We start from the raw sequence: 16,350 nt of genomic DNA on the forward strand, positions 1-16,350 counted from the left end.
TAGAAGAGGTTTGACTTATCGGCTTTGTCTGTATCCATCCACTGATGTTCATCTTCGGTGTGGACATAAGCAATCACCACTACCATTCATCACCTCTTATTGATGGGAAGGCGAGCCCACAGTAGCCTGGGACTTACAGCTTTCGACACCTCACAGCCACGCTCCTACACCCCGTTCATTCTTTTATTCAAAAGAAGTGTCACTCCCTGCTGTTTAACAGTTTCCTGCCCTGAGTGGAGAACTGTCCACCCCTCATGATGACTAGAGCCAGAATCGGTCCACCGGACCTCCTATATTTCACAAAGGTCCAGGCAGTATCGGAGTGGCAGCCTCTCTTCCACAAAGAGAGTCCAAACATTCCAACCTCAGTGTTTTCTTGTCCCTGGCTCTGTCAGATGGAGTTTGGCCAGAAGGCGTCATGAACACCTGTCCCCCTGGTCTCTAGCACCTGGTCTTTAGCACCTGGTCTCTAGCACCTAGGTCTCTCTTATTTGGTGTTTCCACCGTGGTGCTTGGTAGAAAAAAGTGCCAGGTGGAGGGGTCACCAGCCCCTCGCACGCACTGATCTACATACACATCCCCCACTCACACCAACAACGGTACTGTATACGTACAGTATTGACAACGGGTTAATAACTATCGGGTTCATCATTCGCGGGTGAATTGCCGTGCCGATTGAGTAATCCCATTGGGTAGTATAGTGTCATGTGAAATGCCCCCTTTTTTGATAGGCTAATATTTGCATGATTGGTGATTCTGATGCAGTCTACTGTTTTTTGTATCACAGCGCCTGAGTTCATCCCCCCCCTCTCACCTCTTAGAGGTGTCTGGTCTGGTGCTTGCCTGAAAGGCAGCTGGATGCCATCTTGGCTTGGAATGCGATATCCGAGTTGGTCAGGTTAGTGAGCTCTCCCAAGATATGTGTAATTAGGCAAACTTTAAAATGTATGGGGCCCGGACCTTTTTAATTATGATATTTTAGCTGGGTAAATGTAAACATACTTTTTACTTTTTTCCAACGTGATTTGTTATTTTTAACTGGTCTTGTGAGCCTCTGTGCCTTCTCCATATAAATAGTTGATGCCAGAGAATATACACAGATCCTAGTCACCTTGAAATAAATTTCGTTCCAAAAAGTATTCAAGCAAGGTCATAATTAGTAAAAAAAAAAGTCATAGGTTACTCTTTAACTTGTTAGAAAATGGATCAAAACTTGACAAGGTAAAATACTTACCTGTCCACATTTCCCTGAGGATGAGAACCATATTCACTTTCCAGTTTGAAAAGGTCATCTTCGAACCTCTCCACACTTTGTTCCTAGTAAGGGAACCAGGCTTACCTATCCATACTATATGACCATTGTCAACTTCATAACAGTGCTTCACATATTCTGGAGTTTGCAGTTTGTCTCAACAGCTAACCATTGAACCCTGCTCACCTTTGTGACTGCTGTGACATGCTGACTGTTGAGGAAGGATGTCCGGCTCTCCTGGGCAACCAGCAAGCCACACTTTTGACACCACTAACCCGTTTCCGAGGTATCACATGGGCTGCTGAGGGACGCCCTCGAGTTGGACGAAGCAGTCACCTTGACACTGCTCGCAATATTTTGTTTCCCACTGAGACGGCAGCGAGCCTCGGCCAAGGCAGCACTCAAGCTACCGCTCGACTTTTGGAGGCTGACACCACTGGCCGAAACGCTGCCGGAAGAGTCTTTGAGACGCCCTCCAGCAGATATTGTTTTGAGACCTTGAAGACATCTGGGACCCATGGGGGCCACCTGTTTTCAGGGGTGAGTCACTGGTAGGTCACCGTGTCAAGCCGGTCCCTTCATGCCAGTCGCAACTTGTCAGCATTAGTTGTGACCCGGGAGTGGTGGAACTAGCCGTTCCAAACCCCCCCCACCCCCACGTGTGCTTGCATGAACTCAAAATTGCATGACACCGTTATGTAAAGCATGAGCTCTTTGTTTGAGGTGATGCCTATGCAGGTGGATGTGCAATGTCAATGTTGATGGCTGTGTGGCTTATACTCCATAAGTTCCGTACTGAGCTTGTCTGCGAATGTGTATTTGATGTCTTGTTCCACAAGGTAGGTGGGCTTCGGTAGAATGCATCGCAAGAAGCGATGATGGCGATTGGCTGAGACAGGCAACAGAAGGGCACCAAAAATATTAACGCAATCCATAAAGGAGTCCGTCTCCATCCTCCCCCTCACCGCAATGACCGAGTTATGATACCAACTCATGCTAGAGCAATATGGGCCATGTTATTGCAGAAGCATGTGTGATGTCAATTGCAAAGGGGTCCCTTTGATCCCTTTATTTCAAGCCAAAATTATATTATCTTATCTGAGTAAGACGAGAAGCAATTCATTGTGAAGTCCTCAAGATTAAATGTTTTATACAAGTCGGTAAAATAGCCATGCCAATTCACGTTAAAATTTTATTTCACCATAACCAACCTTATGATGTACAATAATTAGCAAAGGGCAAAAAGTGATCCACACTCCTACTCAATCATGTATACACAAGAAGCTCAATAGTTCCGAATTGAAACCATTCAAGTCCCCCGTTATGAAGATAAGATAAACATGTGAGAAGATGTTATTGTATGGCCTACAATAGGCACTATAAATGTACAAGAAAACGATACTGTTTAAAATAATATAATTGGCAATTACTGTAATCAAAAAATTATTATTAAACATGTGGGACATCATTAGTGCATTAGTTGAAAATTGATCACATTGAGGTCACCCAAATATTACCAAAACAAATCAGTCTTCTGGAAGTCAATATAGGCCTGAACAGTTAAATGATCTCTAACCCAAATTTTGTGCAAAGTAACTTCAAATTGTACTTTCATAGGTTGTATTTTTCTCTCAAATTACAGTACCTGTATTGCATCATGATATGTATCAGGTAATATAAATAATCACCATTATATATTGTACATTCATATGAAACCTGTCAATCAAGGAAGTTTACCAACATTGTACTCTTGAATAAAATCAAATTTCCCAACACATACAATATCCATATTGTAGACTAATCCCATGGCACAGGACTTAAACTGCTAAATTAATATATGCCTTCTGAAATCCATTCTAAGTAAACCCAAACACCTATTTGGTATATATAATGATTTCATGCAAGAGATCATGTTGGAGGTGGCGTCCATTAAGTTGTGAATTCTTCGTACGTGACGAGGGGTTTGTAACGGGGCCCTGCGGCGCGGTGGCGGTAGACTTTCACCGCGGCCACGCACACGGCAGAGACGACCAGGGCGGCAGCCAGGGCGTACACCATGCCCGCCAGCGAGCTCAGCACCCCAGAAGCTGCGGTGGAAAGGGAGGGGCGATAAAACCAGCGAAAGCACACAAGCCAGCCAATACAGAGATGTGAGACTCTTCTCCATATATATCTTGTTGTAACTTGCTGACCCACCCCTACTATGCATCTGTGAAAAAAAGCTTCATAGCTCACCAGATTCCTGCAGTCTAAAAACATATTTTGTGTGCGTTTGTGTGAATGTGATACGGTTGTCCATTTTCACTTTAAATTCCTCCAATGTGTGTGTTACCTACACATTACATGATGCTTCAGCAGAGCCCTGCTAATTGGGCTCCTGTAGAAAACTGAGGAAATCAATTGGGTACACTATGGGCCTGTCACCACACATAAGCGATATGAAATCACATAAGCGATATGAAATCGAACTTGTTCATGAAGACATTCTGATAGCTTTCAGTTAATCTGCATATATTTATGGTTCAGGGTTTTTCTTGTACTAACTCAATGCTACTGAATGTATTTACTCCTAGAAAGCCGCTGATGGGTTGTGTAAATAATACTTTAAAAACATTTCTATGAACATATATGAAGGAGACATTTGGAACGCTTTTTTATTTTGTTAAATATATGGATCACCCCGAATCATTGCACATGGCTGCCATGGTTCAATTAACATGACTTGCCTTGTGTATTATCTAATGGCAACGCTTTTCATCTGTTACCCAATCCTCCCTGCCAGCTTCTACAGATCAGAGTTGTGCCAGTGCCATTTGTCAGAGGGCACGGCACATTGGAGATCGGCCGACCGGTAAGGAGGAGCTCACCCTGCCGTGACTTGCGGAGCAGCACGGGGCCCTGGGAGAGGTCCACTTTGTGCTCGGCACGATTATCCCGGCTGACGAGGTCACGCACGGACCGCTTGGCGCGAACGCACCCTCGCTGGCATCTCGAGTTCAGGTCGGAAATTTGGCAAACGCGTACGGAGCACTCCAGGTACACCTGCAAAGGACATCGGTAAAAGTATCGGCCATTGTCATTTCTTTACAAATGTAAACACCACCAAACTACTTGCAAGCAGCGACAGTACAATTTAATTATGTAAGAGACCATGACCCACAGTTCCTTTGACTAACAGTTGCTTTTGTACATGAGTTTTTGAAGGAATATATATATACATTTTGAAATTAATACCTGTAATAAAATGTGTATTAAAATATGATAAAAAGGCATACATACAGGTGCTTTAAGATGTTTAAACGCCAAATAGACACCTATTACAAAGCATCAAATCTGCATTAACCACACATGCTTATGGTAAAAATGCAAGCAAATGTGCTTTTAAAATGTATGCATTGTTTTTTAATCATCAGCGCTAGGCCAAAGGCCGCCAACAGGCGAACAGGACAAGGACAATGCAAACGCCAAAGCTTCACTAGGCTGGGTTAATCAATTGTATCTGCAAAAGGGTACCATTTGATATTCAATTGGAAATGTAAAAAAGTAATGGGGTTCTAAAATGAGGGATGCAGCTCCTTGCTACTTAGTGCTACTTTACTGATTGGTTTGTGTTCTCGAAAATGAAGCCTTTGTGTTTATAATGTCCGAATATTAGGGATTGTGATGGCATATATGAAGATACACAGGTGAAAAACGCATCCATTATGCTCTGCTGTGATGCAGGCCATTCATGGCTTGGCTTCGCGAACAAAGATCTAGGAAGGACATCCACGTCTTCTGCAGGCACGCTGGTGGCTGAAGAGGCTTATGCGGGACAAGCAGGTCCTGCCACAACAGCTGCAAGTATAGGTCTCATCTGGGATGGGTGCTGAGGGATCATGGTTCTTCCTCCTCCTTTTGTCCTCCATACGGGCCCTGCGGGTATCTTCGAAGAAGGAGGTGGCCTGGTGGACTGTGTGCCGCCAGGAGTTGTGATCAGCTGCTTGTGTTGCCCACTGACGGTGATCGATGCAGCAAGCAATGAGGGACTTCTTCAGGGAGTCTTTCTATTGCTTTTGTGGTGCCCCTATGTCGCGATGGCCAGAGGATAGTTCCCCATACAGCACAATCTTCATGCATTACCCAATGCAGATATATATGCATATTACTAAAAGTAACACAGAAGACATCAAACAATCGCTGTGCATTGTATCATCTCATTACTTTTTGGATATGGGCAAATGCATAAATAACACTGAAAAACGAAATGAGGGAAGTTAATTGTGACGAGTTGAAAGAGAATCCCCTCCCCCACCATACAATTTGCTCAGAGAATGCGTCTCTCTGATCTGTTCGCGGTGTTTGTGAAGGAGTGGGTGAGACCATGCTTATGCATTGTATGAATTGAGTGGAAAATCTGGGTGTCGCCCAGCCAAGGTTTCATCATCTAGGGAGAAGGCCCTCTGGATTATGCAAATGAGCATGGGTACAACATGGATGATAATAATTCAATGGGGGGGGGGCTTAATGTTCTGAACTTCGGACTGCTACTGTGTGGAGAGACCACGCCAAGAGCCACGCGTGTGCTTGGTTGACTGCTGGAGAGTGTGGGGGGACCACACCAAGTATAAGGACTAAGCGCTCTGTCTGCTGCTGGAGTGTGAAAAGACTACAGCAAGAACAGGTGTGCTGTAGCTGCTGCTTACTGTGAAAAGGCCACATCAGTAACTGTGAGAGGCCCTGGCTTACGACTGTCTAGTGTGAAGAGACTGCACCCGAGCACCCGTGTGCTCTATCCGCTGCTGGAGTGTGGTGAGACCACACCGAGGACCCTGAGCGCTCCATCTGCTGCTGCAGTGCGAAACGACTACATCAAGAACTGGGGACTCTGTCTACCTGCTGCGGTACGGAGAGACAATACCAGAGGCTACACTAGTGCTGTATGTACTACTGTGGGTATATAATGCTTCATGTGCTAAAGGATTTTACCCATCGGCAATCCTTTGATGGCTACTCTTGCACACTGGAACCCCACCTCCCACCATGTATGACAACTACGAATCGTCACAGTAATATTAGACCCGCATATAGTCCCCTGTGCCTTCTTTACACTTGGCAACCCATATGTTCAAGCACTGATATACTCAATAATCCAGCTCAGGGAACATTTTCAACACCAGATATGGTGAGGGGGAGGAATTAACTATGAATCTGGGAGAAACTGGCTTGCGGAACAGTTCCCCTTGTTCATATACTCATTTGCCCTTGGATGTATGCCCTCGTGCTCTAGAGCTGTGCATTTTTGTAGCTAAAAATAACTTGCCTACTGTGTTATTTAATTTTAGGAGTAATGGTAAGTATGATTCTCATACAGCAAGTCTGGTATTTAGCAAGCGTTGCTGGAGATGGAAAACCTCCAAGACAAACTTCCCACCTAAGAATAACCAACACAGGGCGTGGTTATCGTAGTGAATAACAGATACATATATTAACATTGGGGGAGGATCAAAGAAACATGTGCGTATGTTTGTCATACGCACACGAGAGCATATGGGACAACCTGGGCCCACAGCAGGTGTGCATTGTCCGTAATAGGGATTTGTAAAATATACACCATGGATACATTTAAAATTGTGAGATGCTAATGGGAGCTGACTGGATACCACGAAAAAAGGATTTTCCAGATGATAGAAAGGTTTCCCTGTCATTAAGCATGTTGGTTACATTATCGTTTCACGTGGGAATCAGAGATGTGAGAACAGGATGCAATATTTCGATAATCCCTAACGTAAGGAGGTCACAGAGTTTTGTTTATGAAACCTCGGGTCAAGGAGTTGGGAACTTTACCTGAAAGCCATTGGAGAACTCAACACTCTGACGCTGAAACGCTGTCTCTTGTTGTCGCCACTGTAGTAGTTGACGTATGAGAGATCCTGTTGACATCTGCGGCCCCACGAACACGTGCCGTCACAAACACATTCAAGTATCTGTGTTCATTCTCCATGGGCCTAGTGCTTGTATCAACGATACACCGCTCTTGCCACCACATGCTCATTGTGAAAGGTGGTGTACACCATCTCTGCGTTATGGAAAACATGAAGGAGGCGTGTTTGTGTGTACAGGCCACGTTAGCAAGTTTCCCTGCTCGCCAAATGAGAAGCACTTAATTTAATTAGCAAAATTATTTCAGACAAGTCTTCACAGGCATTATTGACGGCGCTAATAATTATGGAATCAGATGAGCAACAGGCACTCCATGAATGGAAAGATGGGCACGTGGTCAGAGTAATTATAGTAAAGTAAAACTGTAATGCTCACACTTGGAGAAGAGTGATTGGGGTGCGACAAACTATAGCCAAGCGGGGAAAGCAGCCACATGGTGAGCCTACACCAAATATCCCCCCCCCCTTCCCCAAGCTCTGCGGTCCTCTATATATTAAGGAGTTATCGGCCAATTAGCGTTTATACCTGTCCCATGAATACCCACATGCGAGGGGGCAACACCCTATCCCATACAGAAAGAAAATATTTCAGTCCACACTTTGCTGTTCTGCTTTCTCCTGGCAAGCCAGTGTATGGCACCTCCTCGACGTCCACAGGAAGGGAGTTTAACAACAGCTGTGTGTGATCCATCAACCCTCGCCTACACAGTGGTGGATTAGAGGCCACGGGCAGAGCCACCACTATCTGGCCTGTACGTAGCTTGATTAAGAGAACTGACGAACGGAGGTAAGTGGGCTTCAATCCCACAGAAAGCCAAGTCGGCCGTGTACCCATTTCTAATGATGAAGTAGGAGTCGCTGTCATCGGCGCCGGTGAAGGGGGAGGCTCTGCACGTCTCCAGAAAGAGCTGAAGGTCATTGGCATGGGAGTTGAGAAGCACCTGGTGAAGAAACGCACAGATGAACTCTTAGGGGTGGGGTGGGCTGCATCAGGAGAGGGATGGGGCAGTGGGCACAACGTCGCAAACAAACCGGTGAACGTGCATCGACCACAAAGGCACGCAACCTTATGAATGGCTTGGGCTTTTATGAAATAGAATTAATCATGGGTCAAATTGTGTGCTGTATGAATGATAAATATGCAAGTTGTGCAACGCACTGGCTAATAGCAACATTTATTCTGCCTGCTCCTATAACGCCTTGGTCTTTCCCGTATCCACTGATAATTGTTTTTTCCCCTTTTAAGGATCCACACATGTCAGTTTATAACAAAACTGTTGCTTTTAATAAAAAAAATAATTGACCTTAAAAAATATGCACAAAAGTGATTGCATTCCGACAAAGCACACTGGGACTTCATGCGTGCTTTTACTGTTCAAACTGTTTTTATATGCATTATCACTAATATGAATAACATTTTTTATTTGCCACCTCAGCAGATTGTGAGGAATCCACCTTGCTACATTGGTTCTTGAAAACACGGCAATTAATTAATCTGTCCCACCTCCACGTAGATCGGGGCTCCGAGGTCCACCTCGAATGGGTACGAGTGGACAGGCTGACCGAAGCTCTGGTCCATGTAGAGCTCTATGCTCAGGTCAAAGGTGCCCGAGCTGTACTTGTCATGCACTCTGCAGAGCGAGAAAGAGGGTCCCAACATTTAAGAATCTTACGAAAGACACTCGTGCACAATGATTGCCCCTTGAGAACAAAAGCTTAAAAGTGTATAAAAAAGGAGAGAGACACCTGTAATTTAAACCGAGACACATGCAGAGGGTTGCATGGATTAGAGAACATACTGTGAAGAAAAGTCAGCTTTGGAAGGATGAATGTTTAGCGATTGAGACGAACCACCGGAGTGGAGGCTAAACAAAGCTATACATCTTCCGTGGATGTGGAAGCCACGAATTCAACTCGCGTGTAAGTCTAGATAAATAGTACAGGCTTGTAAAGGCCTTCATCCAGCAGTACATAGATCATGGCTGATCTTCACTGTATTCATTGATAGACATAAATTTGATTGTTGGGAAAATGTCAGTCTCTTGCGTGCAGTTGCCAGTAACTGTTAGTAGACGAACAAGTCACCAAAGAACATCGACCGAGACGTTTTAAGAGCTTCGTTTCACCCAGGGACAAAAGTATATTGGAACCCGGTGCCGTTACCTGGGCACGTAGCTCGCTACTACATTCCCTTCGGACCCAATGTAGCAGTGCACGGGGATGCGCAGTTTCTTGGCTGTGGTTCCCGACACGAAGCCGTACGCCGTGTTCGAGTACACGATGGTGTCGCCATGGGCCTTGGGGAGAGGGAAAACAACATAGAGCGCACGTGCCCCCTCCATCCCTCCCACTCAAGAGCATCATGTCCAGAATAAACACCGCATTTGAGACCCATACATCATAGCTTTGATATTCTTCCTCGACAGACACAGGTGTAACCAAAAACCACATCAGAACTTCAGCAGGCTGTTCACACATCTTCATGGAAAATGTAGGATAAGCCACAGTGGTAGGACTGTGGCCATGCGCTCCTTCAACAGAGGCGGAATAGCAAAACTACACACTCTCCTAAAGGCCTCTCGTTGGGGCTAGGAGCAGACCTTGACATTTGCATTTATCTCCTGAACATATGAACCTTATGGCGAGACCCCGGGGTCCCGAATAAGCGGAAGTCAAAATCGTAATTAGTTCATGTATTTTTGGCGACTCCGTCCCACCGCACACACCAACGCGGTAACCCACCTGCCATGGATCATTCTATTGTCATGTCGTCCAAGTGCAGCAAGGACGAATGCGCAGAAGAAACAAAACTTTGAAACCTTGTTTATCGCATCACGTAGAGCTCGTCGAGAGGAATAGATTACCATATCGTTCACCTTCAACAGACATAAAATTACGTCGCAACGCAGTTTATGCGAGAGCCGGGGGATTATGGGACCCTGGGGTCCTGCCATAACGTTCATATTGCCATGCGAAAGAACAACATTGAATAGCATCAGCTTCTTATGTAACCTCAAACTCGAAACGACGTATGGTTAGAATATGCTTTACAGCCTTTTTCTGATGTCAAATTGACCTGTGTGGCTATCTGCAAGTATAGCTGCAGGATTCCTTTTGGAGCAGCAGAGGGAAGGGCAGCTGAATCGCAGGTCTTGGGTACGAGTCCCGAGTCAAGTAAGACTAGTCTAGGATCTCAGGTGTGTGCGCGGGGTGCTCAGCTCAGCATGGTCCCAGTTGAAATACCTCGGCCGTGGTGCCACAGGACTCAAAGTCGCTATGCAGGATCAGGTACTGCTGCGTGCAGTAGCCACGGCACGAGGGGTCCTCCAGGTGGATGTCATACGGTGAAAGGTTGAGTGCGCTCAGTTCGTCCAGTCGGATCTGCAGCTCCAGGGATTGCGATGTGCAGTTCAGTTGCGGTGACTCTGCAAAGTGGACGTGCACGAAGAACGTTGGCGCATCCATTTTCACTCCCAAAAATGAATCTGACTAAACACAAATGCTTTAGAACTAGGGGAGGCCCAGGACCGATTCAGATAATTGTGAGTGGTGTGGGACGAGAACAGGAATAGAACTTGGATAGCCGGGTGCGTAGCACAGTGCGGTAACCGCTGCTCCAGCACTCCACACACACACACGCATGTATTCCGTGTACAATGACTACCAGCAGGCAAAACAGGGAAACCTCTCACCAAAATGTTCACAGTTGATGCCTGTCAAGCCTGGGCTGCATCGGCACTTGTAGTAGGGATAGAACTGTTGGGAATCGCAGACTCCGCCATTGAGGCATGGGAAAGACAGACATCCCCCTGAGAAAAGAGAACCGTGTATTATTAAATTACCTTTTCACGATCGCAAAATCCTCGACCCCAAAAGGCATTGTTGGATTCCTAAGCCAATCAGGCAATCGTGCACAGTATAAGCAACCCATGTGATACTGAATGATAATAATTTAGGCTTGTAACTTGCCGCGCAGTATTCGCTCGTTCTCCAGAGATGGTAACTTAAACGAGCAAGAAGGAACCACAGACAACTGGGAAAGGTGAGCTGGAGACAAATTCTCCCCCAAGATCTGCGGTCCTCTATATATTAAGGTGTTGTGGGCCAATTAATGAGTGCTTGCATGCCAGAGAAAACCGAAGCGCTCGGAGAAAACCCACGCATGCAAGGGGAGCAAACAAACTATCCCATACAGATGGAACAGATGGAGTCCACATTTTGCCGTGTCGTATTCCCCTGGCAAGCCATGGTATGACACCATCTCGACGCACATGGGAAAGGAGTTTCACAACATGTGTGTGATCCAGGTGTGCATAGTAACCACCGCCTGGCTGTTCTTAAACTCGAGGAAGAGTGAAACTGCCACACATGCCTTAGCATTTCCTGGTTGCCACATGTTCTATCATTATCCGTGCCTCCGATTAGCACGGCTGGCTATGTATGGTGCAAAAGAAGTCCGACATACAGCTGTAATGTCACAAATTATAGGGCTTGTTTTAATTACATTTTCTAAGATATGTTTTAGAAGATTGCAAGTCTCCAAGACTTGAACATACTGTAAAATTTGCAATCGACTTTGACACTTTTGTCAACAATATATCACTAATGTGTGTTTATACTGCTGTAGGGGTGTCAGGGGAAGGATTCCCACCAATAGGAGGGTTAGTGGGAGGGGTAATCGAGGAGATATAAGGGGAGAACGGGCGGGAAGAAGGGGCCTTTGGCGGGAACGAGATTGGGACGGCTGGGGACGGGTGTGGATGGGAGAAAAGGATTAAAAGACGAACCCCCTGCAACCTTGTGTCGGCTCTACTTTACACTGCACTCCAATGGATGTCAGAACCCTCTTACAGCCGCAATGAATGTATACACATTCGAGTGTTGTTGTTTGTACTGTACTTAACGTATGTTTACGTGAACGTTTGCACCCTACGTAGCCAACCGTGATAATGAGACGTGTTCATGAATCTCACTTTCTTTAATGTTGATTGATATTAGAAATAAGGCGTGTAACGATTCAGCGACTCAAACGCACTGCAATCATCATGGCATGAGTGAAAATATATTATTTTCGGTGGACAAGCCGTGTGCGATTAGGTCCCATGTCCCCGGGCAGCCACTAGAGAGAGACATTACATTCAGCACAAGCTTTAAAAAAATGTGAGCCTTGAATTTTAAATCATGTTCACAGTACCTAGAATCATCCAGTGGATGCCGTAAAACACAATGCAAGAGTTCTGGGTTGCTCAAGACTTACAAAACATGTTATAAATATTATAGTTGTATTAGACTTATTACGTTTGTTTAACAAGGAAAGTGTCACTATGCCATGACGTCTTCAAATTTGCACTGTGACGCTGCACAGACCTAACCATATCCCTAAACTCTCTATAAAGGCCTCACTTTCAATATGCTGCGTTTACAGGAGTTGAGTTGCAAGATCTAACCAGCAGTTGCAGTGGTAACTACTCTATATGACGAAGCATACATATACAGACACAAACATCTGTCCATTGTGTCTTGTGTTGTGTGGAAATATTACCTCAATTGGGATAACGTCACTATCCAAAGTTCCGTTTTATTAGTGGTGCGTAAATTATCTCGCCACCATTGATAAGGATGGCTGTTTGAGATAATGAAATGTGCAAGAATAAGTCAATCATAACCACACGGTACTGCATTTCATTTTAATATAAAATACGAGCCTAACGTTCTGAAAATGTTACGGCATCGTCGAATACCCAATTAATTAGGTTCTATATAATGTTTGGTGTAGAAGCTAGTCCAGTCCTACATAGCTCATCTAATCCAACTTCACTCGCAATGTGCTGCGTTTACATGAGTTGCGTTGCGTGATCTCACCAGGTGGTGGAGTGGAAACTGATCCATGTGATGGCGAATACATATATATAAAGAGACACAAACACGTTAACATGATGTATTACATAACTCTTCTGCTCTTCATAATTCATGCTGAACACATGTTGCAAAAAATACACTTAATGTTATGTGCAAATATTCAGTTGATAGTGATCAAGCTCCAGCCTCTACACAACTCTACTAATTGACACACACTATGCGACTGCTTATTAGCACATGTACATCAACAACACAAATACTCCAAAAATGTTTATATTTGAATTATTTTTTGATAGCAAATCGAAATCTACGTGCAATATTAGATGCCAAAGGTTAATGCAATATTAGACTCAAGGTTCTGGTGTTTTGGCTGTAAAAAATTTTGGTGATCGTTTCCTTCACGAAACCTTTATAAGATATAATTCGAATGACAATCCATTGCATGGTTTCCCACTAATTTGAGGAAAGGGTTTCCCATGCTGTGTTAACCATGGCGTGGTTATTGGTGAAGTGGGGGCCCAGGGACAGTTAAAATATCAGTCACCACTGATGTTACCCATGGCTGGGAATCAAAGTCATGTTGGCTGAATCACCGTGGAATTTCCCAACCAGTTTTCACTTCGTAATCTAAAAATCTCAATTCATGATATTTTCAGGCCTACAGTAAACATTGCAAGCATCATTTAAATGTACAAATATTTCTGATTTGGATTTGTTTTTACATCCCACGAAGATGTGTGGTAACAGTCAACTTATTTATGGTTCATATATATTTGCAAACAGACAGAACCACATGTACCAAAAACGACAGTAAAAACCACACTCACCTAAATACAGTAATACCTAGACATGTGACTTCGATATACAACATTTCAGTATAACGAAGTTTGGATGTATTACCATTATATTAATGGGGGGGGGGGGGGAAGTGAAATGGTAAATACACTGAAATAAATAATGTCTAAAGAACACCTATTTCTTGTGGAAATGTGACTTCTATAAACAAAAGGAAGGAGCAGCAATGGGCTCTTATTTGTCTCCTGTGATAGCGATTTTGAACATGTGTAATAGTGTTCCAGGAGACTTGGACGCCGGGGTTGGAGGCGCACGTATTTATTCCGTGTCGGTACAGCACAACACTGACATACAACACTGGAGGGGGTATCGGCCCCCTCACCCGTCTAACTGGGGATACACTCTCTAGCTACGCCTAGCCTACCTCTGAGTCCTCCACTAACGGGCTAGGGGAGGCTAGCTAGCCCGACACTGGTAAGTCGGGCTCACGGTACCTGGAGTCCCAGACCAGCTCTTACAAGAGCACCGGCTCTGGCTCTCGGGACCATGCCGCTGGCTCGATCCTGTTCGGCCCTGATAAGGGCGGCGATCCAGGGGAGTCCAGGGCTCTATCTACGACGATCTTCAGTCTTCACTGGTTAGCTTCAACATCTCTCTCTGAGCCCTCCGGCTCATCCCCTTTTATACCAAAACCCCCGCTGAGGGGTGGGGCCCCGGGGGATCCCAGCTCCGAGTCAGCCCCCCAGGCTGCCCGATGCGGACGTCGCTGGGAGCACCTTCCCGTGCACCGACATAGCCACGCCCACTGTGTTTCTTTCCCATCTGATCCCATTGTATAACAGCCCCTCCGTTAACACCCCTACACATGGAAGATTTTGAAACAAAAGCAATAGCTTCAAGCACACTAAAACCATCTGCTTGGTTTAGATGTGTGGCTGACACATTGGTGGTCTGGCCACAGGGCAAAGATACACTTAACGAATTTTTAAATCATTTCAACTCGCAATACTCATCCATCCAGTTCACCATGGAAGTGGATGTAAATGTTAAGGTGTCATGAAATGCCAAATTAATTGTATTATGTCTTGTTTGGTGGAGAAGCTAAGCCAGTCCTACTGTGAATATTCACAAGTTTGTGATCAAGTTCCTGCGTCTACACTATTACTCTTTGACATACACTGGTTGACCGGTGCTTGATAGCAGTTTATGTACATGAACAACAAAATAGACCACGCAATAAGTAAACCAATTGAAATAATTATAGTTTTTTCTTTATAGCAGGAAACATTTATCCGATTTAATAATGCTAATTTAGACTTAGGTCACGGTGTTTTGGCTGCACGTTATTTTTTACTGATCATATTTCCTTCTTACCAAAAGGTTTATAACATAATAATAATTTGAAACCCCTTCACATCCACTGCTGAGGAAAGGTTTCCAACGCCGTGTTAATCGTGGCATGGTGATTGTTGTGGGGCCCAGAAATGGTTCAGATGTCACCACTGATAGCTAGGATTCACACTCAGGGCTCCCGATTCAAAGTGTGATGTCGCAAACCACGTTGTCACTGCGCCATCTCAAAGCATCACGTTATTTTCAGGATGAGAGTAAACCCTGCGAACATTGTTTAAATATATCCTATACATTCATTTTCACACCCCACAAAGATAAGCATGGTGACTGAACTTATCTATGGTTCATATATTTGCAACAAGATAGAAGCACATGAGTGCAGTAAGCACCATACTCACCATCATATTCACAATTTGGGCCGTAAAATAATTCGTAGCAAATGCACGAGTGGGGGAGCCGAATGCCCCGCTCGACATCGAACCCGTCTTTGCAGTCCCCTCTGTTTTGGCACGGGTTCGATTCACAAGCAAGGACTGCAGATACAGGTATCACAATTATGCCGTGGATCAGGTTATTCTTTGCATCTGTAGTAGGTTCAATGAGACGTGGATGACGTAGTCGGAGGCACACTTATTTATTAAACGTTTTACTCAATACAGACCAAGGTATACAACACTCGAAGGGGTATCTGCCCCTTCACCCATCTAACAGGGAGATCCCACTATCTCTATCCCGGCCAGCCGATTCCCAGGTCCTCCACTCGAGAGCTAGGGGAGGCTACTGATCCAGCTCTGGCCAAGCTAGGATCACGGCACCCTTAGTCACCAGACCGGCTCTTACAAGAGCATCGGCTCTGGGCTCTCGGGGCCACGCCACTGGCTTGCCCTGGTCAGTCCTTAGAACAGCGATCCAGGAGAGTCCCAGGGCCTATCTAGCCGGTCTTCTTTCTTCACTGGTTTAAGCTAAACACTGAACCCCCGAGCCCACCGGCTCACCGCCTTATAAAGCAACTCCCCCCCCCCGAGGGGTGGGGCCGTTGGGGATCACAGCGCCGTTTCAGCCCCCCAGGCTAAACGATGCGGACGTGGATGTAAGCATCCTTCCCCCTGCGGGCATAACCACCCCTGGTGTGTTTGTTCGCCCTCCCGTAACACCTCTACACATCTCATC

At 45.2% G+C, this 16,350-nt stretch overlaps 1 protein-coding gene across 1 annotated transcript in view; it reads right to left on the bottom strand.

The window, feature by feature from the left end:
- Positions 1–2,426: 2,426 nt before the first annotated feature.
- Positions 2,427–16,350, bottom strand: part of LOC133341129 (oncoprotein-induced transcript 3 protein-like) — a 36,243-nt gene continuing 22,319 nt past the window's right edge. Inside the window, exons 14-23 of the mRNA XM_061549600.1 lie at positions 15,579–15,713; positions 13,036–13,053; positions 10,866–10,982; positions 10,417–10,598; positions 9,337–9,470; positions 8,678–8,804; positions 8,005–8,114; positions 7,079–7,174; positions 4,120–4,294; positions 2,427–3,339 (exon numbers count right to left, since the gene is read on the bottom strand). Of these exons, the coding sequence (XP_061405584.1) occupies positions 4,249–4,294; positions 7,079–7,174; positions 8,005–8,114; positions 8,678–8,804; positions 9,337–9,470; positions 10,417–10,598; positions 10,866–10,982; positions 13,036–13,053; positions 15,579–15,713 (965 nt within the window). The 3' untranslated portion in view covers positions 2,427–3,339; positions 4,120–4,248. The remainder of the gene's footprint in view (positions 3,340–4,119; positions 4,295–7,078; positions 7,175–8,004; positions 8,115–8,677; positions 8,805–9,336; positions 9,471–10,416; positions 10,599–10,865; positions 10,983–13,035; positions 13,054–15,578; positions 15,714–16,350) is intronic.

This window comes from Lethenteron reissneri, chromosome 2 (assembly GCF_015708825.2).
Source record: "Lethenteron reissneri isolate LAM-NWPU_2019-01 chromosome 2, ASM1570882v1, whole genome shotgun sequence".
Lineage (NCBI taxonomy): Eukaryota > Metazoa > Chordata > Hyperoartia > Petromyzontiformes > Petromyzontidae > Lethenteron > Lethenteron reissneri.